Below are 17,520 nucleotides of genomic sequence, written 5' to 3' on the forward strand. Positions count from 1 at the left end.
TCCTTGAGCGATTGACCAGTATTCCTATTTTCCCTTACAGTGGTTCAGGAGGAAGAATTATCACATTAGTTTTGTTTCATTGCTGCTTCTTTGTCCTTTATCTGCCACCATTTCTCAGGAATGTTTCCACTATTGACCATATTTATCATCTAGTCCAGAACCTCATTGCTTTCATTTTCATTGGCTGTCCCCCATTTCCCCCATTATGCATGGAATAAACTTACTCCTTAACTCCAACCTTCAGAATTCTCATATTTCTTCATAGCTTAACTCCTGTGTCTTATCCCTTTTCTATTTAAATCTTCTATGTCTTCATCTGATCCTTCCTCACTCCCTCACCAATGTTATACTAATTTGTATTCATTTAAAATGTAAGCCCCATGAGGGAAGATAGGAACTGTTTAAGTTTTCTGTTTGGTCTTCTAGTACTTAGTAGAGAGCATTAAAAAGGTAGACACTTTTATACATATACATATATTTGTTGAATTTAATTTTGGGGATATATGTATAAGTGTGTGTATCTGTGTATATATATATATATATATATATATATATATATATATATACACACACATATATATATATATAATATGTATATATATATATAATATGTATATTATATATGTGTGGGTGTATATGTATATATAAAATCAGTGGTTATAGTGGCATTAATATGGATAAAATGTGCTTTGAATACATTGGATGAAGTATATTTCTATTTTAAAAAAATATATATTTTACTAAAAATTCTCAACTTCATAAAATGAAAGCAATTATAGTCAATAACAGATTCAGATCATTATGTCATCCAGAGCAGCTCTGAGAGGTTCAAGAATGTTAATATGTTTTACATGTAATGTTTTCATTGAATTTTAATATTCTGTTTTAGAAGATCAATGATATAATATAAAATTTCTAATTTTCTACAATATTACAGGCTGCTGGGGGATCCGATCAGCTTTTGCATTTTGAACTTGCCTCTCTCATATATAATAGATTAAGTAGATTTGAGTCCACAATAATATTTAAACTTTGTTAAGTTTCTTCCTAGTTCTTCAAGCATTTTGTTAAAATAAAATATTTTGACTTTTACATAAAATTCCATTCTATGATTACCTTAATCCTAATTCAATCTGTAAAATTTAAATTTTGCAAAAATCTGGATTTAGAAGACATTTAAAAATAACTGCTTTCTCTGAAAGTTTTAAAAATATTCCTGTTGCATTTAAAATATTATTTTGGTTTTTAATCCCTACTTTATGAAGTTTTCTTTCCCCATCTCCCTAAGCTATATATCTGTGTATTTCAGTGACTTTAAAAAATAAGTTTGTTTATGAATTCACCTATTCATTAATCAACTTATTCATTTTTTTTTCACTTAGATGCATTTGAATCTCCCTCTCCTAACAATATCTAGTGTTAGCTTCTTTAAAACAGAGACTGTTTCTTCTTCTAATTTATCTTTCTAGCCTTATAAAACACATTCCCCATCACATACACTATGGTCACCTCAAATGGCATTTTAAATTTCTCTGAGATGTGATCTTCTTTCTCCATTTAAAGCCTTTTCATTGGCTCCTCCTATATCAAAAAATGTTCTCATTCCTCACCTTCACCACTTAGAATCCGTAGTTCAATTTTCACCTTCCATATAAATCATTTTTCTAAGATTTACCCTGAAATTACCTTAAATTCATTTTACTTGTGTATTTGCACATACTCCCTTTACTAGATTGTGAGCTCAATTTTTGTCTAACTCTCCAATATCTAGAGTTGTTAATTGGTTTTGTTTTGCTTTGTTCCAATATCCACTAACAGTTCAGTGCAATGGACAGAGCAATGGTTAAATGTAATTGAAATGAATTTAAATTGAAAAATAGACCCATTATGTAAATATCTGTTTGTCTAGACTACTTTTAATTATTATTATTATTTTTTAGGACCACTCAGCAGAAGTGGAGAACAAGAAGGAAGAAATGCTTCAGCTAAAGGCTCACTTAGGAAAGTTATGTTCTTTCAGCAGAGGAGAGGACCAACACACTCTTCAGGGAAGAGCAGAGGATTGCTTCCAGCTGTTCCAAGAGGCCAGTCAGATAATTGAGAAAAGGCAACTTGCATTGACCAACTTGACCCAATTCTTCCAAGCTCATGCTTCTTTATCAAATGTTCTCCATAGGCTAAGGCAAACTGTGGAAGCTACTAGTAACATGGATAAGACACAGTCAGAATTATTGGAGAAGGACTTAAATGATGCTATTATGGATACTAAAAATTTAGATTGTGCTGCAATTAGTCTTGATGGAATTCTCACAAAAGCCCAGTATCACCTGAAGAGTGGCAGTTCTGAGCAAAGAGCTTCTTGTAGGAGAATGGCAGATCAACTTGGTTTAGAATTAGAGAGCATCCAGAATCTTCTGGGGACCAAACAGAGTGAGGCAGAGGCCTTTGTAGCCCTGAGAAAAGCTTTTGCAGATCACAAGGAAGCTCTCTTGAAGAGTCTTGAAGATATTGAAGAAAGGACTGACAGAGAAAGGTTAAAGGAGCTTAGCCAGCAAGCTGTGCAACAAAGGTAGAAAAAAAACAAAACAAAAAAAACTTGTGATCAGTTTTTCTTCTTTTAAAAAAAAATTTGTTCTTTATACTAGAAATTTTTTTCTCACTTTTTGTGGTACCCAAGACCTTCACATATGGATCACCAGAAAGCTTCTCCAGCTTCAATTCTCTGGATTAATACCTACTCAAAATTGTAGCTCAAAAACACCTAATTATGTTTTTACTTTTATTTGGCTAGCCAGAAGGGACATTCTTATAAAACACAATATATTTATTAATAATTAATAAAATTACTGAAAAGAAAGATCTCACACTCACCCATCTAACCCCCTCCACACAAGTTACATTTCCCAAATGTTTTTAAACCATCAATAAGGGAGGAAACTGAGGGACATATATGAATGGGAACATGTTAAGGAAGATGGATGACTGGGTAACTAATCTCACTGATACTTAATAACCATAGATATCCTGTAGTGATGACATTACACTGCTTTCTGATGTGATTTTATACGTTTTTTTGGTTGGTTGTCTCTGCTTTGTGTTGCTTTTCTTCAGTTTTTTCTCAAAGGAAGAAGTCTGCAAACTCATTAGTATATAGCTCTTGAGGGTATATTGCCTCTCTTTAGATGACTAACATAGATTTTAGCCACCATATCTGCCTAAAAATAATTTCCATAGTCATTTTAAATGTCTTTTCTCCTTTTCTCTTATGGCTTTGCAAGTTCATTTGGTCTAAATTTTTAGCTATCTTAAAGTCAAAATATTTTTTTCAATCCCTTTCTATTCCCATGATTCCAAGTTAGGGAAGATGTAGAAAAGATTTAAAGGGGGTGGTTTTTTTGTTTGTTTGTTTGTTTTTGTTTTTTTTTTTGTTGTTGTTGTCAGGGATTTTTGTCAGACACACTTTATTCTGTTCTCCTGTTGACAATATTTTTGTTTTTCCTATATTATATAGATTCAGCTTTCATATATTAAGTGTCAAATTAACTTTACTAAAATTTATGGAATAGATCTTTCTTAATGTATTAGGTAAAATTAATAATGCAAATGATTTTAAATTCATGAAGACTTTTACCTAATGTTATTTGAAGGGGCACTGTCAGGTTGGTTAGAGGGATAAATTTTTTAAACCAAATACCAAGTCCTAGAGGGATTGTAAATTATACTGGTAAATGGGAATACCCATATAAATAAAATTATAGATCATTTAAATACAAAGTCTTTGGATAAAGTTGAAAAAGAGGGCAATTGAACATTTTCTTTCATAGATTACGAGTTTTTAATCAGTTAGAAGATGAGTTGAATTCTCATGAGCATGAATTGTGGTGGCTGAAGGACAAAGCTAAACAAATAGCTCAAAAAGATGTGACTTTTGCACCAGAATTTGATGAAGAGATAAATCGTTTAGAAGCTACCTGGGGTGACACAAAGAAGCTAATTCATGAAAAGTAAGTCAAATATTGTTAGAATGGTTGGATCATTGAATGATGCTGTGCTATAGCATATAGTGGATTTTAATGTCTTTTCAGTTTTAGTTACTCCATGTTCTTCCAGTTATGTCTTCACCATCTATGGATTTGTTTTTTGAGAATGGGAATTTTTTTTAAAAGTATCTAAATCTCATTACTGTTCATTAAATGTCATGGAGGTGTTGAAGATAGGGAATGTAAATCAATTATCATTCCAGTTTGTGTGAAAAGAAAAGCAGAAATAAAACAGCGCTCTCTCTCTCTCTCTCTCTCTCTCTCTCTCTCTCTCTCTCTCTCTGTATATATATATATACATATACTTTTTCCTTCAATTACATGCAAAACAATTTTTAATATTTTTTTAAAAAATTTTGAGTTCTAAAATCTTTCCTCCTTTTTTCCCCTCCCTCTCTCCCTCTCTGAGATAGTAAGCAATTTGAAATAGGTTATATGTGTGAAATTGTGTTAAATTTATTTCAACAATAATCATTTTCTGGAAGAAAAATCATGAAAGAAAAAGGAAAGAAGGGAGGAAGAAAAACTTTCCTTCAGTCTACATTAGGATGTCATCACTTCTTTATCTGAAGTAGGATAGAATCATGAGTCCTTTGGGATTGTTTTGGATTACTTATTGCTAAATCTAGCCAAGATGCCAGTTGATCATTATGCAGTATTGCTGATACATTGTACCATGTGGGAGAAACAGTTCTAATAAAAAATAGTGGTGAGAAGTGAAACAGGATGGAAGAAATCAGCATATGTTTTATGAGCACATGTAGCATAAGAGATGGTTAATCCCATCTTTTAAGACCAAAACACTTAAAATTTAAAAGAAAAACACTTTATTTTTAATATTGGTTTGCTTCCCATTTGGATGCTTCTTGAATAGTAGATTTTTAACTTTATTTGTCTGTTCACTATTTCAGAAATTAGATGTCGAAGAAAGCTAAAGAAAAGTGTGTGTGTGTGTGTGTGTGTGTGTGTGTGTGTGTGTATGTGCTATCTTCCCTTCTTCCTCTTCTCTTCCTCTAGCCTCTTCCCCACCCCCATTTTGTGGGGCTTAATAAAAAATTAAAATTTTGGGTTATTAAAGATAAAATTTAGAGTAACTTCCACGAATATTAAGCATTTATACCATAGAGATACATTTATACATATTTACATATGCATACATTCATAGATATGTCCTCCCTTTCCTTTCTCCTAGATTAGGGTTTAAGACTGCTTATGATGTCTTATTTTTGCATTGGCTACATTTCTCAATACATTCTTTTACTTTCTCTTTTTAGAGAAAGTAATAAAGAATAAAAAAAGAAATAAAGATCACCAAAAGAAATGAAAAAATTAAAAATTGGGATGATATATGTAGTAATCAGAATTTCTTAGTCTCCCCACTACAGCAGAGAAGCAAAGAGAGTTTTAGTAGATGTGCAATCATAATTTAAGGCAAATATTTTAAACAAAAAATATTAAATGTGAATGAATAGCATCACTGTGACTATAGTAGCAGAGACAAAGTTATGATTTTCATTTAATCTCCAAATTGTTCCTTTTTATATATTTTAGACAGTTTTCTTTAGATTTAATCCTAAGAAGTTCCCTTGTGCTATCTTCCTTGAAAAGTGATATTCTCCTAATTCTTTTTTTTTTTTTTTTTTTTTTTTTTTAATCTGTTACCATTTCAGTCAAGGTCAGTGCTGTGGACTTATTGATTTGATGAGAGAATATCAGAATTTGAAGTCAGTAATCTATAAAGTCCTAGAAAATGCCAACAATGTAACTATGACCAGATCTACTATAAAGGATCGGGAAGACATTAGATGGGCCTTATCTAAGGTGATTACTAATATTTGATTTTTATCAAAATTTCCATAGATATATATTTTTGGTCATGCAGGATTTCTTTGGCTGGAACATACTTCTATATGTTAGAAATATTGAACTCTAGATCTCCATAGTCACTTTGTTCTAGAAAAGATTGTGCTTCAAAATTCTGAAGAACTCTTCAATAGGTAATTTATAATGGTCATCATCCTACTGTATAGGCAGAAGTAGATTTAGATACTTGATTCACATCCTTGAGATTATTAGCTTTTTTAAATAAAGCTAAGTTTAGCTTAGAGATTTTTGAGATAGAAACTGATCAACATATGTGCACATATAAACAAATGCATATACACATGTATACATATCTGTATATATCTATGTTTATAGAAAATATGTTCTTAACCACTGATTATTTTATTAAATTAAAGAAAAATTTTTTCCACAGCATGAAACTGTCAAAAATGAAATGAATGGGAAACAAAAGGAACTGGATGACTTTACAAGTAAAGGAAAACACTTGATATCTGAATTAAAAAGAAATCAAAGCAGTGATTTCATTCTTGTGAAAACAGACATGGATAGCACTGTGGATAGATGGCTAGATGTAAGAACAGTCACTCTTTTTTTTATATTAATACTACTAATCATTAATTTTCCTCACAGCTTAGTCTACCCTATGGTGGGTAGTATTATTGGAAGAATCCCAAGAAGTAGATTATTTTTTAATATAGGAAAAGGACCAAATCTCTAATTTTATTGCTATAAGAATTCCCATGTGACAAAACTCTTTACCAATGTAGATTGGCACCTAGAACACAAAGAGATTAAATAACTTTTTAAACTTGTCTTCCCCTTAAATAATACATATATGTACACATATTTCATATGTGCACATGTATATACATATACAAATATTAAAGCCCAGAGGCAGAGCTTAAAATTAAGTATTCCTAGCTTAGAAACCAGTTTTTTTTCTTTTTTTTGTGCTTTGCTACTCTGTATTTCATTGTAAGCAGAGTATTATCTTATTTTAAAAAGTTGTTTATAGCACATGGAATTAAATTATGTGGATTATTCCCATGAGAACTAGCATTGATTTCAGTGCTTTTCATTTATTAATTTGACTGGGGAAGTTTTAAAATATTTATTTACAAATATAGGTTAAATTGAGGAATAGAGAACCATCTGTTTGGGGACTTCTTTGGAAGGAATTTGGGGTAGTACCAGTACATATTAATAAGAGTACATTTTCTTTTTTCTCTCAGACTTCAGAGAAAATTGAGGAGAATATGGATCGACTTACTATAAGCCTCTCTCTTTGGGAAGATGTGCTTGTAACTAGAGATGAAATTGACAGCTGGACAAATAGTTCCATACCACAGCTAACAGAAAAGATTAGCAACCTCAGTAACAGCCTCAAAACAGAAGCATTCCTCAAGGAATTTGAGGTCAGTGGGCCTAATTTGTTCACATGAAGTATGAAAGGCCTATGAAAAGTGTGTCTCTCTTTTCTGTAGGGTAAATCTATCACTTACCCAAAGGCATCATGCCTATTCCAGGGCTTTCCTAAACTTAATATCCCTGCATTAAGCAGATTTGTTACAAAAGCAGTTATACATCTTTGTTGTTGTTGTTGTTGTTGTTGTTGTTGTTGTTGTTGTTGCACCTTTCTATATGCATTTCTTCTTAAGGTGGAAAATAAGAATAAGAAGAAAATGAAAGTTAGGGAAAGTTGCTAGCTATGTTTGATCCCTTGATAAATTATGCCTTGAACAAAAATAGAGGAGTGTTATAATAGTCATGTGCTCCTCTTAAAGCTTTGAGGGAAGCAATATGTCACATACTTGTGACTATAAAATCTTAATCATGAGACTAATTTTTCCCAATACCCCATATGTACTAAGATATTGAAGAACTATATTTGAAATCACTTGAAATGCTTGAAATAACCTAACTGATTTTGTGTATTTCTTCAAAAACCCAAGCTTCTCCAAAAGAATAACAACTTTAATTGGGTCCAATATTCAGCTAATATTATCATAGAACCAACTCATACCTGAATAATAATCCCCTCTCTAACATCCTGACAAATGATTATTTAGCAAAGCCTTTATTATGTCTACAAACTATACTCACAGATAGGATAAATTTTTAATAAGTTTTTTTCTTATGCTGTAGCTCCATCTGCAACTTCTACTCAGTACTTTTATATCTAATGAGATAAGTGAAGTGCTTTCTGGGAGCCAGGCTGTTGAGAAATCACTGAAGCTATATAGAATTCCAACATGTTATTCATGCTCCAAGGATGGATCCTTCTTGTCCCAAAATAATTACCTTAGATTTCAAAGTGTTTAATTTATTCTATAAGTAGCAGTAATCTTACAGCATTGTCATCCTCCATCTTTTATCATCCTGTATTTTAAAAATACAGTTGCATTTAAATTTATAAAATGATAAAGGTTCCTAGATATAAATATTTCCTAATTGGATTTGACGTCCATAAAAATAAATGTATATTACATGTAGCAAATTTAAGTGTTTGAATCACATATCATTATGTTCTGAAAAAAGAAATGCTATTCTGAGAATTTAATGAGGTAGCCATAGAAAACTATACTATTTAGTCTCCATTGAATAAAGAATTTTGGTCTGAATTTATTTTTTCCCAAGGGATTTCTTTTCTATAATAAAATGAATAAGAAAATGTCCATAGGAATGTCTTGTATTTAATTAAGTGGAAAGCTAATAGTAACATTTTCAGACTTATAAATAATGACTTTTCTTTGTAATTCAGAAATTTACTTTGAAAAGGTTTTCAGAAAGTGACAAAAATGTCTTGTATATGTTTAGAGAAGTCTTAAAATATAAATTGCCCATATGTGAATATATATTATGTGAATATATGTTGATATATGTGAATATATGTTGATATATCCATCAATCTATATATGAATATCAACACATTTATATATTTCTTGGGTTTTTTTCTTTTTGGGGACAGTGTGAAGTTAAAAACAAAGGACTTAAATTGGAAGAACTTCATTCAAAAATTTTAAATCTTAAAGAACTGACCAAAAATCAGGAAACACCACCAGATCTTCAGGTGAGATTACTTTTAACAATAGTGGATAATGATCATGATAATGATATGATGTCAAAAAAAATTATTGAGATCTTATTATATGCAAGTCATTGTACTAGGTAATATATATGAGAAAAACAAACCCCCAAGTAAATAAGATAGGCCTGGCATTGTTCTTAAAATATCAAAGTCCTTTGATTAGTTTGATGTCATTATCAATATCTAATGACAAATATTATGCTAAGTATCTACCAAAACAGTCTTTGAAAATTCAGGGTTCAGGGGCAGCTAGGTGGCGCAGTAGATAGAGCACCAGCCCTGAATTCAGGAGGACCCGAGTTCAAATCTGGTCTCAGACACTTAACACTTCCTAGCTGTATGACTCTGGGCAAGTCACTTAACCCCAGCCTCAGGAAAAAAAAAAAAAAAAAAGAAAATTCAGGGTTCTCAACATCTATGTGGGATGTTGGGAAAGTACTTTGTGACATTTAGAAAAGTTTGAGAGATTTAGCGTAAAGGGCTAGAACCGAGCAATGCACTTGGATAATGAAGCACCTGAGACTAATTGTAGGAATGATTTGGTCATCATCTATCTTAGACCAAAGACAATCATGGAGGTGGTTTCACAGTTTATATACCCCTCCAAAAAGAGGCTGATGTCATCCATCATCATGTCACCATTGGACAGAGAAAATATCTCTCTATACCAGATCATTTCCAGTCTTGGGCTATCTATATCAGGACTTCTTAAATATTTTTCCATTAAGAAACCCTTTTCATTTGAAAAATTTTTATGCTACCCTATCTTGAATCTGAGCAAAGGTGTTTCTAGCAGCATTCATGCAAGTGCAGTGAAAAGTTTGCATATTAGTATTGAGAGCTGCAGTGAAGTTGCAGAATGGGCAAGTGTTGCCAGAAATACCTTGGTTTTTTCCTAGTAAATTTATTTATTTTTTAATACACATTACTTTATGAATCACATTGGAAGAGAAAAATCACAGCAAAAGAGAGAAAACATGGGAGAGATTAAAAAAGAAAAAAGAAATGATTATAGCATATGTTATTTACATTCAATTTCTTTCATTCTTTTTCTGGATTCAAATGTCATTTTCTATCCAAAGTCTATTGGAATTGCTTTGGATTACTGAACCACTGAGAAGAAATTGATCACACATTCTTGCTATTATTGTGTACAATGTATTACTGGTTCTGCTTGATTCTCTCAGCATCAGTTCATATAATCTTTCCTGGCCTTTCTAAAGTCAGTTTGTTCATCATTTTTATAGAACAATAATATTCCATTATCTTCATATACACAACTTATTCAATCATTCCCCAATTGATGCATGTCCATTCCTTTTCCAATTCTTTGTTACTACAAATAGACCACCTACAAACATTTTTGCATATGTGGCTCCTTTTCCCTCCTTTAAGATTTCCTTGGGATACAGACCCAGTCAAAAGTTATGAACAGTTTTATAACCCTTTAGGCATAGCTCCAAATGGCTGTCCAGAATGGTTGGATTATTTTCAAATTCCACCAACAATGCGTTAATGTCCCAGTTTTTCTACATTCCCTCATTTATCATTCTCTTTTCCTTCATCTTAGCCAATTTGAAAAATTCAGGGAGGTCATATCTCAGAGTTGTTTTAATTTGCATTTCTCTAATCAATAGTGATTGAGAGCATTTTTCATATAATTATAAATGGCTTCACTTTCATCATCTGAAAATTGTCTTTCATCTCCTTTGACCATTTATCAATTGGGGAATGACTTGTATTCGTACAAATTTGACACAGTACTTTATAAGTTTAGAAATGAGACCTTTATCAGAAACACTGTCTGTAAAGATTTTTTCCCAACTTGGTACTTCCCTTTTAATCTTGTTTCTGTTGGTTTTGCTTATGCAAACCTTTTTTAATTTAATGTAACGAAAGTTGTCTATTTTTGCCTTTCATAATGTTCTCTAGTTCTTCTTTGGTCATAAATTTCTCCATTCTCCAAAGATCTAATAGGTAAATTATCCCTTGCTCTCCTAATTTTGTTTATGGTATCATCATTTATCCAAAATCATGTACCAATTATGATCTTATTTTGGTATGAGGTGTGAGATATAGGTATATTTTGAGTTTCTGACATATTATTTTCCAGTTTTCCTAGCAATTTTTGTCAAATAATGAGTTTTTATTCCAGAAGCTGGAGTTTGGGGGTTTCTCAAACACTAGATTACTATAGGCCTTGATTATTGAGTTGTGTGTATCTAATCTATTCCATTGATTCACTACTCCACTTCTTAGCCAGTACCAAATTATTTTGATGACTACTGCTTTATAATATAGATTTAGGTTGGTATTGCTAAGCCACCATCCTCTGTATTTTTTTCATTAATTCCCTTGATATTCTTGATCTTTTGTTCTTGATGAATTTTGCTATTTTTTCTAGTTTTTTAAAATAATGTCTTGGTAGTTTGGTTGATATGATCAAGTAGGTCAATTTAGGCAGAATTGTCATTTTTATTATATTATCTTGGCCTATCCATGAACAATTGATTTTCCAGTTGTTTAGATCTGACTTTATTTGTGTGAGAAGTGTTTTGTAATTGTGTTCATATAGTTTTTAGGTTTGTTTTGGCAGGTAGATCACCAAGTTTTCTCTACAGTAATTTTGAATGGAATTTCTCTTTCTATCTCTTGCTGATGGACTTTGTAAGTAATATATAGAAATGCTGATGACTTGTGTGGATTTATTTTATATCCTGCAACTTTGCCAAGCTGGGAATTGTTTCCAATAGGTTTTGGATGAATTTCGAGGATTCTCTAAGTATGTCATTATATTATCTGCAAAGAGTAATAGTTTTATTTCCTCATTGCCTATTCTAATTCCTTTAATTTCCTTTTTCTTTTCTTTTTTGCAAAAGCCAACATTTCTAGTACGATGTTGAATAATCGTCGTGATAATGGGCATCCTTATTTTATTCCTGATCTTTTAGAGTATACATCCAGCTTCTCTCCATTACAAATAATGCTTGCTATTGGCTTTAGGTAGATATTGCTTATTATTTTAAGGAAAACTGTCTTTATCCCTATGCTCTGAAGTGTTTTTTTAATTGGAATGGTTGCTGTATTTTGTCAAAAGCTTTTGCTGCATCTATTGAGATTATCAAATGATTTTTGTTGCTTTTGTTATTGATATGGTTGATTATGGTAATAGTTTTCCTGATATAGAACCATCCCTGCAATCCTAGTATAAATTCTAATTTGTCATAATGTATTATCCTGCTAATAAATTGCTGTAATCTCTTTGAAAATAATTTATTAGAAAGATTAGTCTGTAATTTTATTTCTCTGTTTTGGATCTTCCTGGTATAGGTATCAGTGCCATATTTGTGTCATAGAAGGATTTGGCAGGCTTCCTTCTTTACCTATTTTTTCAAATAATTTATAAAGAATTGGAATTAATTGTTCTTTAAATGTTTAGTAGAATTCACTTGTGAATCCATCTGGCCCTGGAGATTTTTTTCTTAGGAAGTTCATTAATGACTTTTTCAATTTCTTTTTCTAAAATGAGACCATTTTAAGTAATTTATTTCCTCTTCTGTTAACCTGGGAAATTTATGATTTTATAAATATTCATTCATATCAGTTAGACTATTAGACTTCTTGCCATATAGTTGGGCAGTATAGCTCTTAATTATTGCTTTAATTTCTTTGTCATTGGTGGCAAGTTCACCCTTTTCATTTTTGATGCTGGTGATTTTTCTTCTTTCCTTTTTCTGATCAAATTGACATAAGGTTTGTCTGTTTTGTTAATTTTTTTCCATAAAACCAAACTCTAAGTTTTATTTATTTATTCAATAGTTTTCTTAGTTCTATTTTATTAATTTCTCCTTTGAGTTTCAGAATTTCTAATTTGGTATTTAATTGGAAGTTTTAAATTTTTTTCCCCTAGCTTTTTAAGTTGCATGCCTAATTCATTGATCTTCTCTTTCTCTATTTTATTCATATAATTATTTAGAGATGATATAAAATTTATTATAAGAACTGCTTTGGCTGCATCCACAGGTTTTGATATGTTGTCATATTGTGGTCATTCTCTTAAATGAAATCATGGATTGTTTCTCTAATTTGTTGTTTGACCCACCCACTCATTTTTTAGAATTAGGTTATTTAATTTCCAATAGTTTTTAATCTATCTCTGGCCCTATATTGAATATAATTTTTATTGCATTATGGTTGTAAAGGAAATATTTACTATTTCTGCCTTTCTGAATTTTATTGTGAGGTTTTTGTGCTCTAATAAATAGTCAAATTTTGTGTAGATATCATGTACTGCTGAGAAAAAGTTGTATTCCTTTCCTTTCTGTATCCAATTTACTTCAGAGGTCTATCATACCTAAGTTTTCTAAGATCCTTTTTAGCCTCCCTAGTTTATTATTTATTTTGTGATTAGATTTGTCTGATTTTGAGAAGAGAAGGTTGATGTCCCCTATGAATATTGTCTATTTCTTCTAGTAACTGCCTTAAAATCTTTGCTAGGAATTTGCATTACCACTTGGTGCATACACATTTAGTATCATTATTACTTCATTATTTGTGGTATCCTTTATCAAGATGTACTTTCCTTCCTTATTTTTTTTAATAAGATTTATTTTTACTTTTGCTTTTATCTGAGATCAGAATTACTATCCCCCCCTTCCCGCCTTTTTTTTTTTTTTTTGCTTTAGGTGAAACATAATAAATTCCGTTTCAGCTTTCAGCTTTTTACCTTTACTCTGTATGTACCTCTCAGTGTCAAATGTGTTTCTTGGAAACAACAAATTATAGGATTCTGTTTTTTAATCCACTCTGTTATTAGTTTCAGTTTTATGGGAGAGTTCTTTTCATTCCCATTCACAGTTATGATTGCCAACTCTGTATTTCCCTCCATGTTATTTTCCCCTGTATATAATTTTCTTTTGTTTCCACCTTGTCCTTAATGGTGTGTGTGTGTGTGTGTGTGTGTGTGTGTGTGTGTGTGTGTGTGTGTGTGTTTTTACCCACTCAACCACACTACTATATCATCTATCACTCCTCCCATTTCTCTTACTAGTTTTTTTACCCATCCTACCCACTACCTCATCTCCTAGTACTCCTCCCTCCTTCTTTTAGTAAGTTTTTTTTTTTTAACCCACTACTACTTTGTCTTCTATTAACACTTTCCTGCTTCTCTTACATTTTTCTAGTATTTTTGCCTCCCTTGTATCCTGTCCCTCCTTTTTCTTTTCCTTTTTCTCTTCCTAATTCTTTATAGGGTTAGATAAATTTCTATATCCAACAAAACAATTATTCCCTCTTATAGCCAAAACTGTTGAGATCAAACTTCAAACAATGCTCATCTCCCTCCCTTCTTTTCCTCCATTGTAAAAGATCTTTTGCAATTCTACACATAAACTAATTTTCCCATTATACCTCCTCTTTTCTCCTTTTCCAGTACAGACCTTTTCCCACCCCTTAATGTCTTTTTCTTTGATGTTATCATATCAGAATCCATTCACAGCCACACCTCTTGTCTATGTGATGCCTTCCTCTGCCTGCTCTTGTGACAGATACTATTCTCAAGAGTTACAGATATCATTTTCCTACCTAGGGATATAAACAGTTTAACCTTTAAATAATATATATTTATCATATATTATATAATATAATTATACATTAATAACTATTTATTAAATATAAACATAATAAAATAATAAAATGCATATATTATATAATAAATATAATGATAAATATATATTGAATAATATATATTCTTCCCCTGTTTACCTTTTTATGCTTCCTTTTATTTTCAAAACATATGCATAGATAATTTTCAGCATTCATCCTTGCAAAACTTTGTGTTCCAAATTTTTTCCCCCTCCTTTTCCCTCATCCCGACACCTAGATGGCAAGTGTTCTGAAATTTAGCTATAATATTCATGAGGTGATAGATGAATTATTTCAATGGCTGTTTTACCCTCTGGCTCTAGGACATCAGGGCAATTTTCCTTGACAATTTCCTGAAGGATGGTGTCTAGACTCCTTTTTTAATCATGGTTTTCAGGAAGTCCATCAATTCTTAGATTATCTCTCCTAGATCTATTTTTCAAGTCAGTTGTTTTTCCAATGAGGTATTTTACATTTTTTTTCTATTTTTTTTCATTTTTTGGCTTTGTTTGATGATTCTTTATGTCTCAATTAGTCATTTATTCCACTTATTCAATTCTAATTTTTAGTGAATTATTTTCTTCACTTAGATTTTTTTTTTATCTCCTTTTGCATTTGGCCCATTGAATTTTTAAATGAGTTGTTTTGTTCATTGGATTTCCCCTGACTGTTGCTTCTTGATATTTAAATTGTTTTTGTCTGGCAGCTTGCAGTATTTTTTCCTTAAGATTGTAATTTTGGAGTTTTGCACAATGTTCCTTGGAATTTTCCTTGTGGGATCTCTTTCTGAAGGTGATTGATCAATTCATTCAATGAGTATTTTCCCCTACATTTCTAGAATAATGGGACAATTTTCCTTAATGACCTCTTGTAGAATACTTTATGTAGGCCAATAATTTTTAAATGTCTTTTCTTGATCTGTTTTCCAGGTAAGCTATTTTACCATTGAGGCATTTCACATTCATTCTTTTTAGTTTGTTTGGTTGATTCTTGTTGTCTCACAAAGTTGTTAGCTTCCATTTGCCCTGTTGTAGTTTTTAATGTGTGGCTTTTTTTAGTTAGGTTTTGTAATTTTTTTTCCATTTGGGTAATTCTACTGTTAAAGAGTTGTTTTCTTCTGACAATTTTTTTTCCTTCTTTTTCCAGTGTCTTAACTTATTCCTGCATACCTCTCATTTCCTTTCCCATTTTTTTCTTTTACCTTTTTTATTTGCCTTTTAAAGTCTTTTATGAGCACTTTCAAGCAGCCTCCTTGGCCTTGAGAACAATTCATATTTTGATATTTCTTCTGTCTATGTTCAGCCCTCATCTGAGTTTGTGTTTTAGTCTGCCCCATATTATAACTTTATATGGTCAAGGTTCTTTTTTGGTTTTTGCTCATTTTATTTTTTTGTTTCTGTTTTTGTTTTGGTATTCCCTCTTTTTATTTCTTTTATGGTTAACCTCTGCTCCTAGGATAAAGGAGGCACTGTCCCAAGCTTCCTATGTAGCTTTGAGTGTTGACTTTGAGCACAGGGTCTCTTGTATTTATAGGGGGTCCCTTTGCCTGCTGTTTTCAGGAAAAAGCCTAATTTCCCAGAGTTTGCCTTCAGAGCTGGGAATAGAAACTGCCCTACTGATTTGCTTCTCTATTGAACCAGGGTCTTAGTTGCTGATTTGCTATGGTTAAAACTCTCTTACTGACTTTCCAGAATTTATCTGAGCTGGACTAAACACCCTTTTCACCCCAGTGATTCTGATCTTTCTTGAAGTTTTTCCAGTCTATCTTGATATGGAGAGTGGTTTCATTACAATGGGCTCTGGTCAGAGTCTTTGTTTCATGTGGTTTCACTCTGCTATCTTGGCTCCACACCCAGAAAACATTTTGGTTTAAAACATATTTAATTTTGAATTAACTTTTGCTCATTTCATTCAGAAAACTTTTACTGTTGCCAAATGTTTGTGACCCCCACATTCAGTTATATGACCCTATATTGTGTTGCAACATATTTAAATCAGGCTAGAAATTCTGCTTGCAAGGGCACTGGGATGTTTAAGAAAAGCAAGGGGGAAGTAAAGGCAGGGACTTGCTGAGCTCTCACCCAAGCTTTTCTAAATTGTTTTAAATAATGAGTCTAAAATTTTTTAAAACCATAGAACACAAAAAAATACTGAATGCAACAATTTTCCAGTTGAAGACAACTTAAAAGTTCAGCAGGAAAAATCTATGGCATCAGGTGGGAGTCCAGTGTGCAGTCTGGGTGCAGGCCAATGCAGCTTCAATCCTAGCTCTAGCAAAGCAGAAACTGCCCTTAGGCCAGTTATTAGGCCAGAATCAGCAGAAGTAATGGCAGTTTTCAGACCTCTTAGCCCAGAAATATCAAAGATGACTTGGAAGGTAAGAAGGAAATGTTTGTCAGAGTGTGAGAAACCTTTGGGAAACTATTAAAGCAGGAATGTGTATGGATGCTAGATGTGGTAGCTTCCAGAGGCTTCAGCTCACAGGTCATCTCTATTAGCACTGAAGAAGGACTCTATTGTTTTAGCTCATTAGAACCTATAGGCACAGTGAAGCAGAGATCCTTCTCACAGTTTCAGGGTAAAAAAACAATGCTTCTGGTCAAGTAAGGATCTCTGAAAACAGCTGCAGAAAACCTCTGAAGCTTAGATTAACAGAGTTAAAATTTGAGTTAAAAATCTTGGGGAAATGAGCAAACAACAGAAAAAGAATCTGACCACAAAAAGTTTCTTCCGGGACAAGGAAGCTCAAAATACACCCTCAGAAGAAGATATAGTCTCATGTATGTAAGAGCTCAAAAGAGATTTTGAAAAACAAGTAATAAAGAGAAAGGGGGAAAGAGAAAGAAAATTGATAGTGGTACAAAAGTAAATACCAAAAAAGCTAATGAAGAGAAGAATAAAATA

General features: G+C 32.0%; 1 protein-coding gene across 20 annotated transcripts in view; it reads left to right on the top strand.

Moving 5' to 3' along the window:
• The window catches only part of SYNE1 (spectrin repeat containing nuclear envelope protein 1), a 571,419-nt gene that overhangs the window by 253,622 nt on the left and 300,277 nt on the right, over nt 1-17,520 (top strand). For all 20 annotated transcript variants that reach the window (XM_074309511.1, XM_074309493.1, XM_074309505.1 and 17 more), the window contains 6 exons: nt 1,941-2,569; nt 3,825-4,004; nt 5,711-5,861; nt 6,298-6,456; nt 7,118-7,300; nt 8,854-8,955. In XM_074309511.1, the coding sequence (XP_074165612.1) occupies nt 1,941-2,569; nt 3,825-4,004; nt 5,711-5,861; nt 6,298-6,456; nt 7,118-7,300; nt 8,854-8,955 (1,404 nt within the window). The remainder of the gene's footprint in view (nt 1-1,940; nt 2,570-3,824; nt 4,005-5,710; nt 5,862-6,297; nt 6,457-7,117; nt 7,301-8,853; nt 8,956-17,520) is intronic.

The sequence above is a fragment of the Sminthopsis crassicaudata genome, chromosome 4, assembly GCF_048593235.1.
Source record: "Sminthopsis crassicaudata isolate SCR6 chromosome 4, ASM4859323v1, whole genome shotgun sequence".
Lineage (NCBI taxonomy): Eukaryota > Metazoa > Chordata > Mammalia > Dasyuromorphia > Dasyuridae > Sminthopsis > Sminthopsis crassicaudata.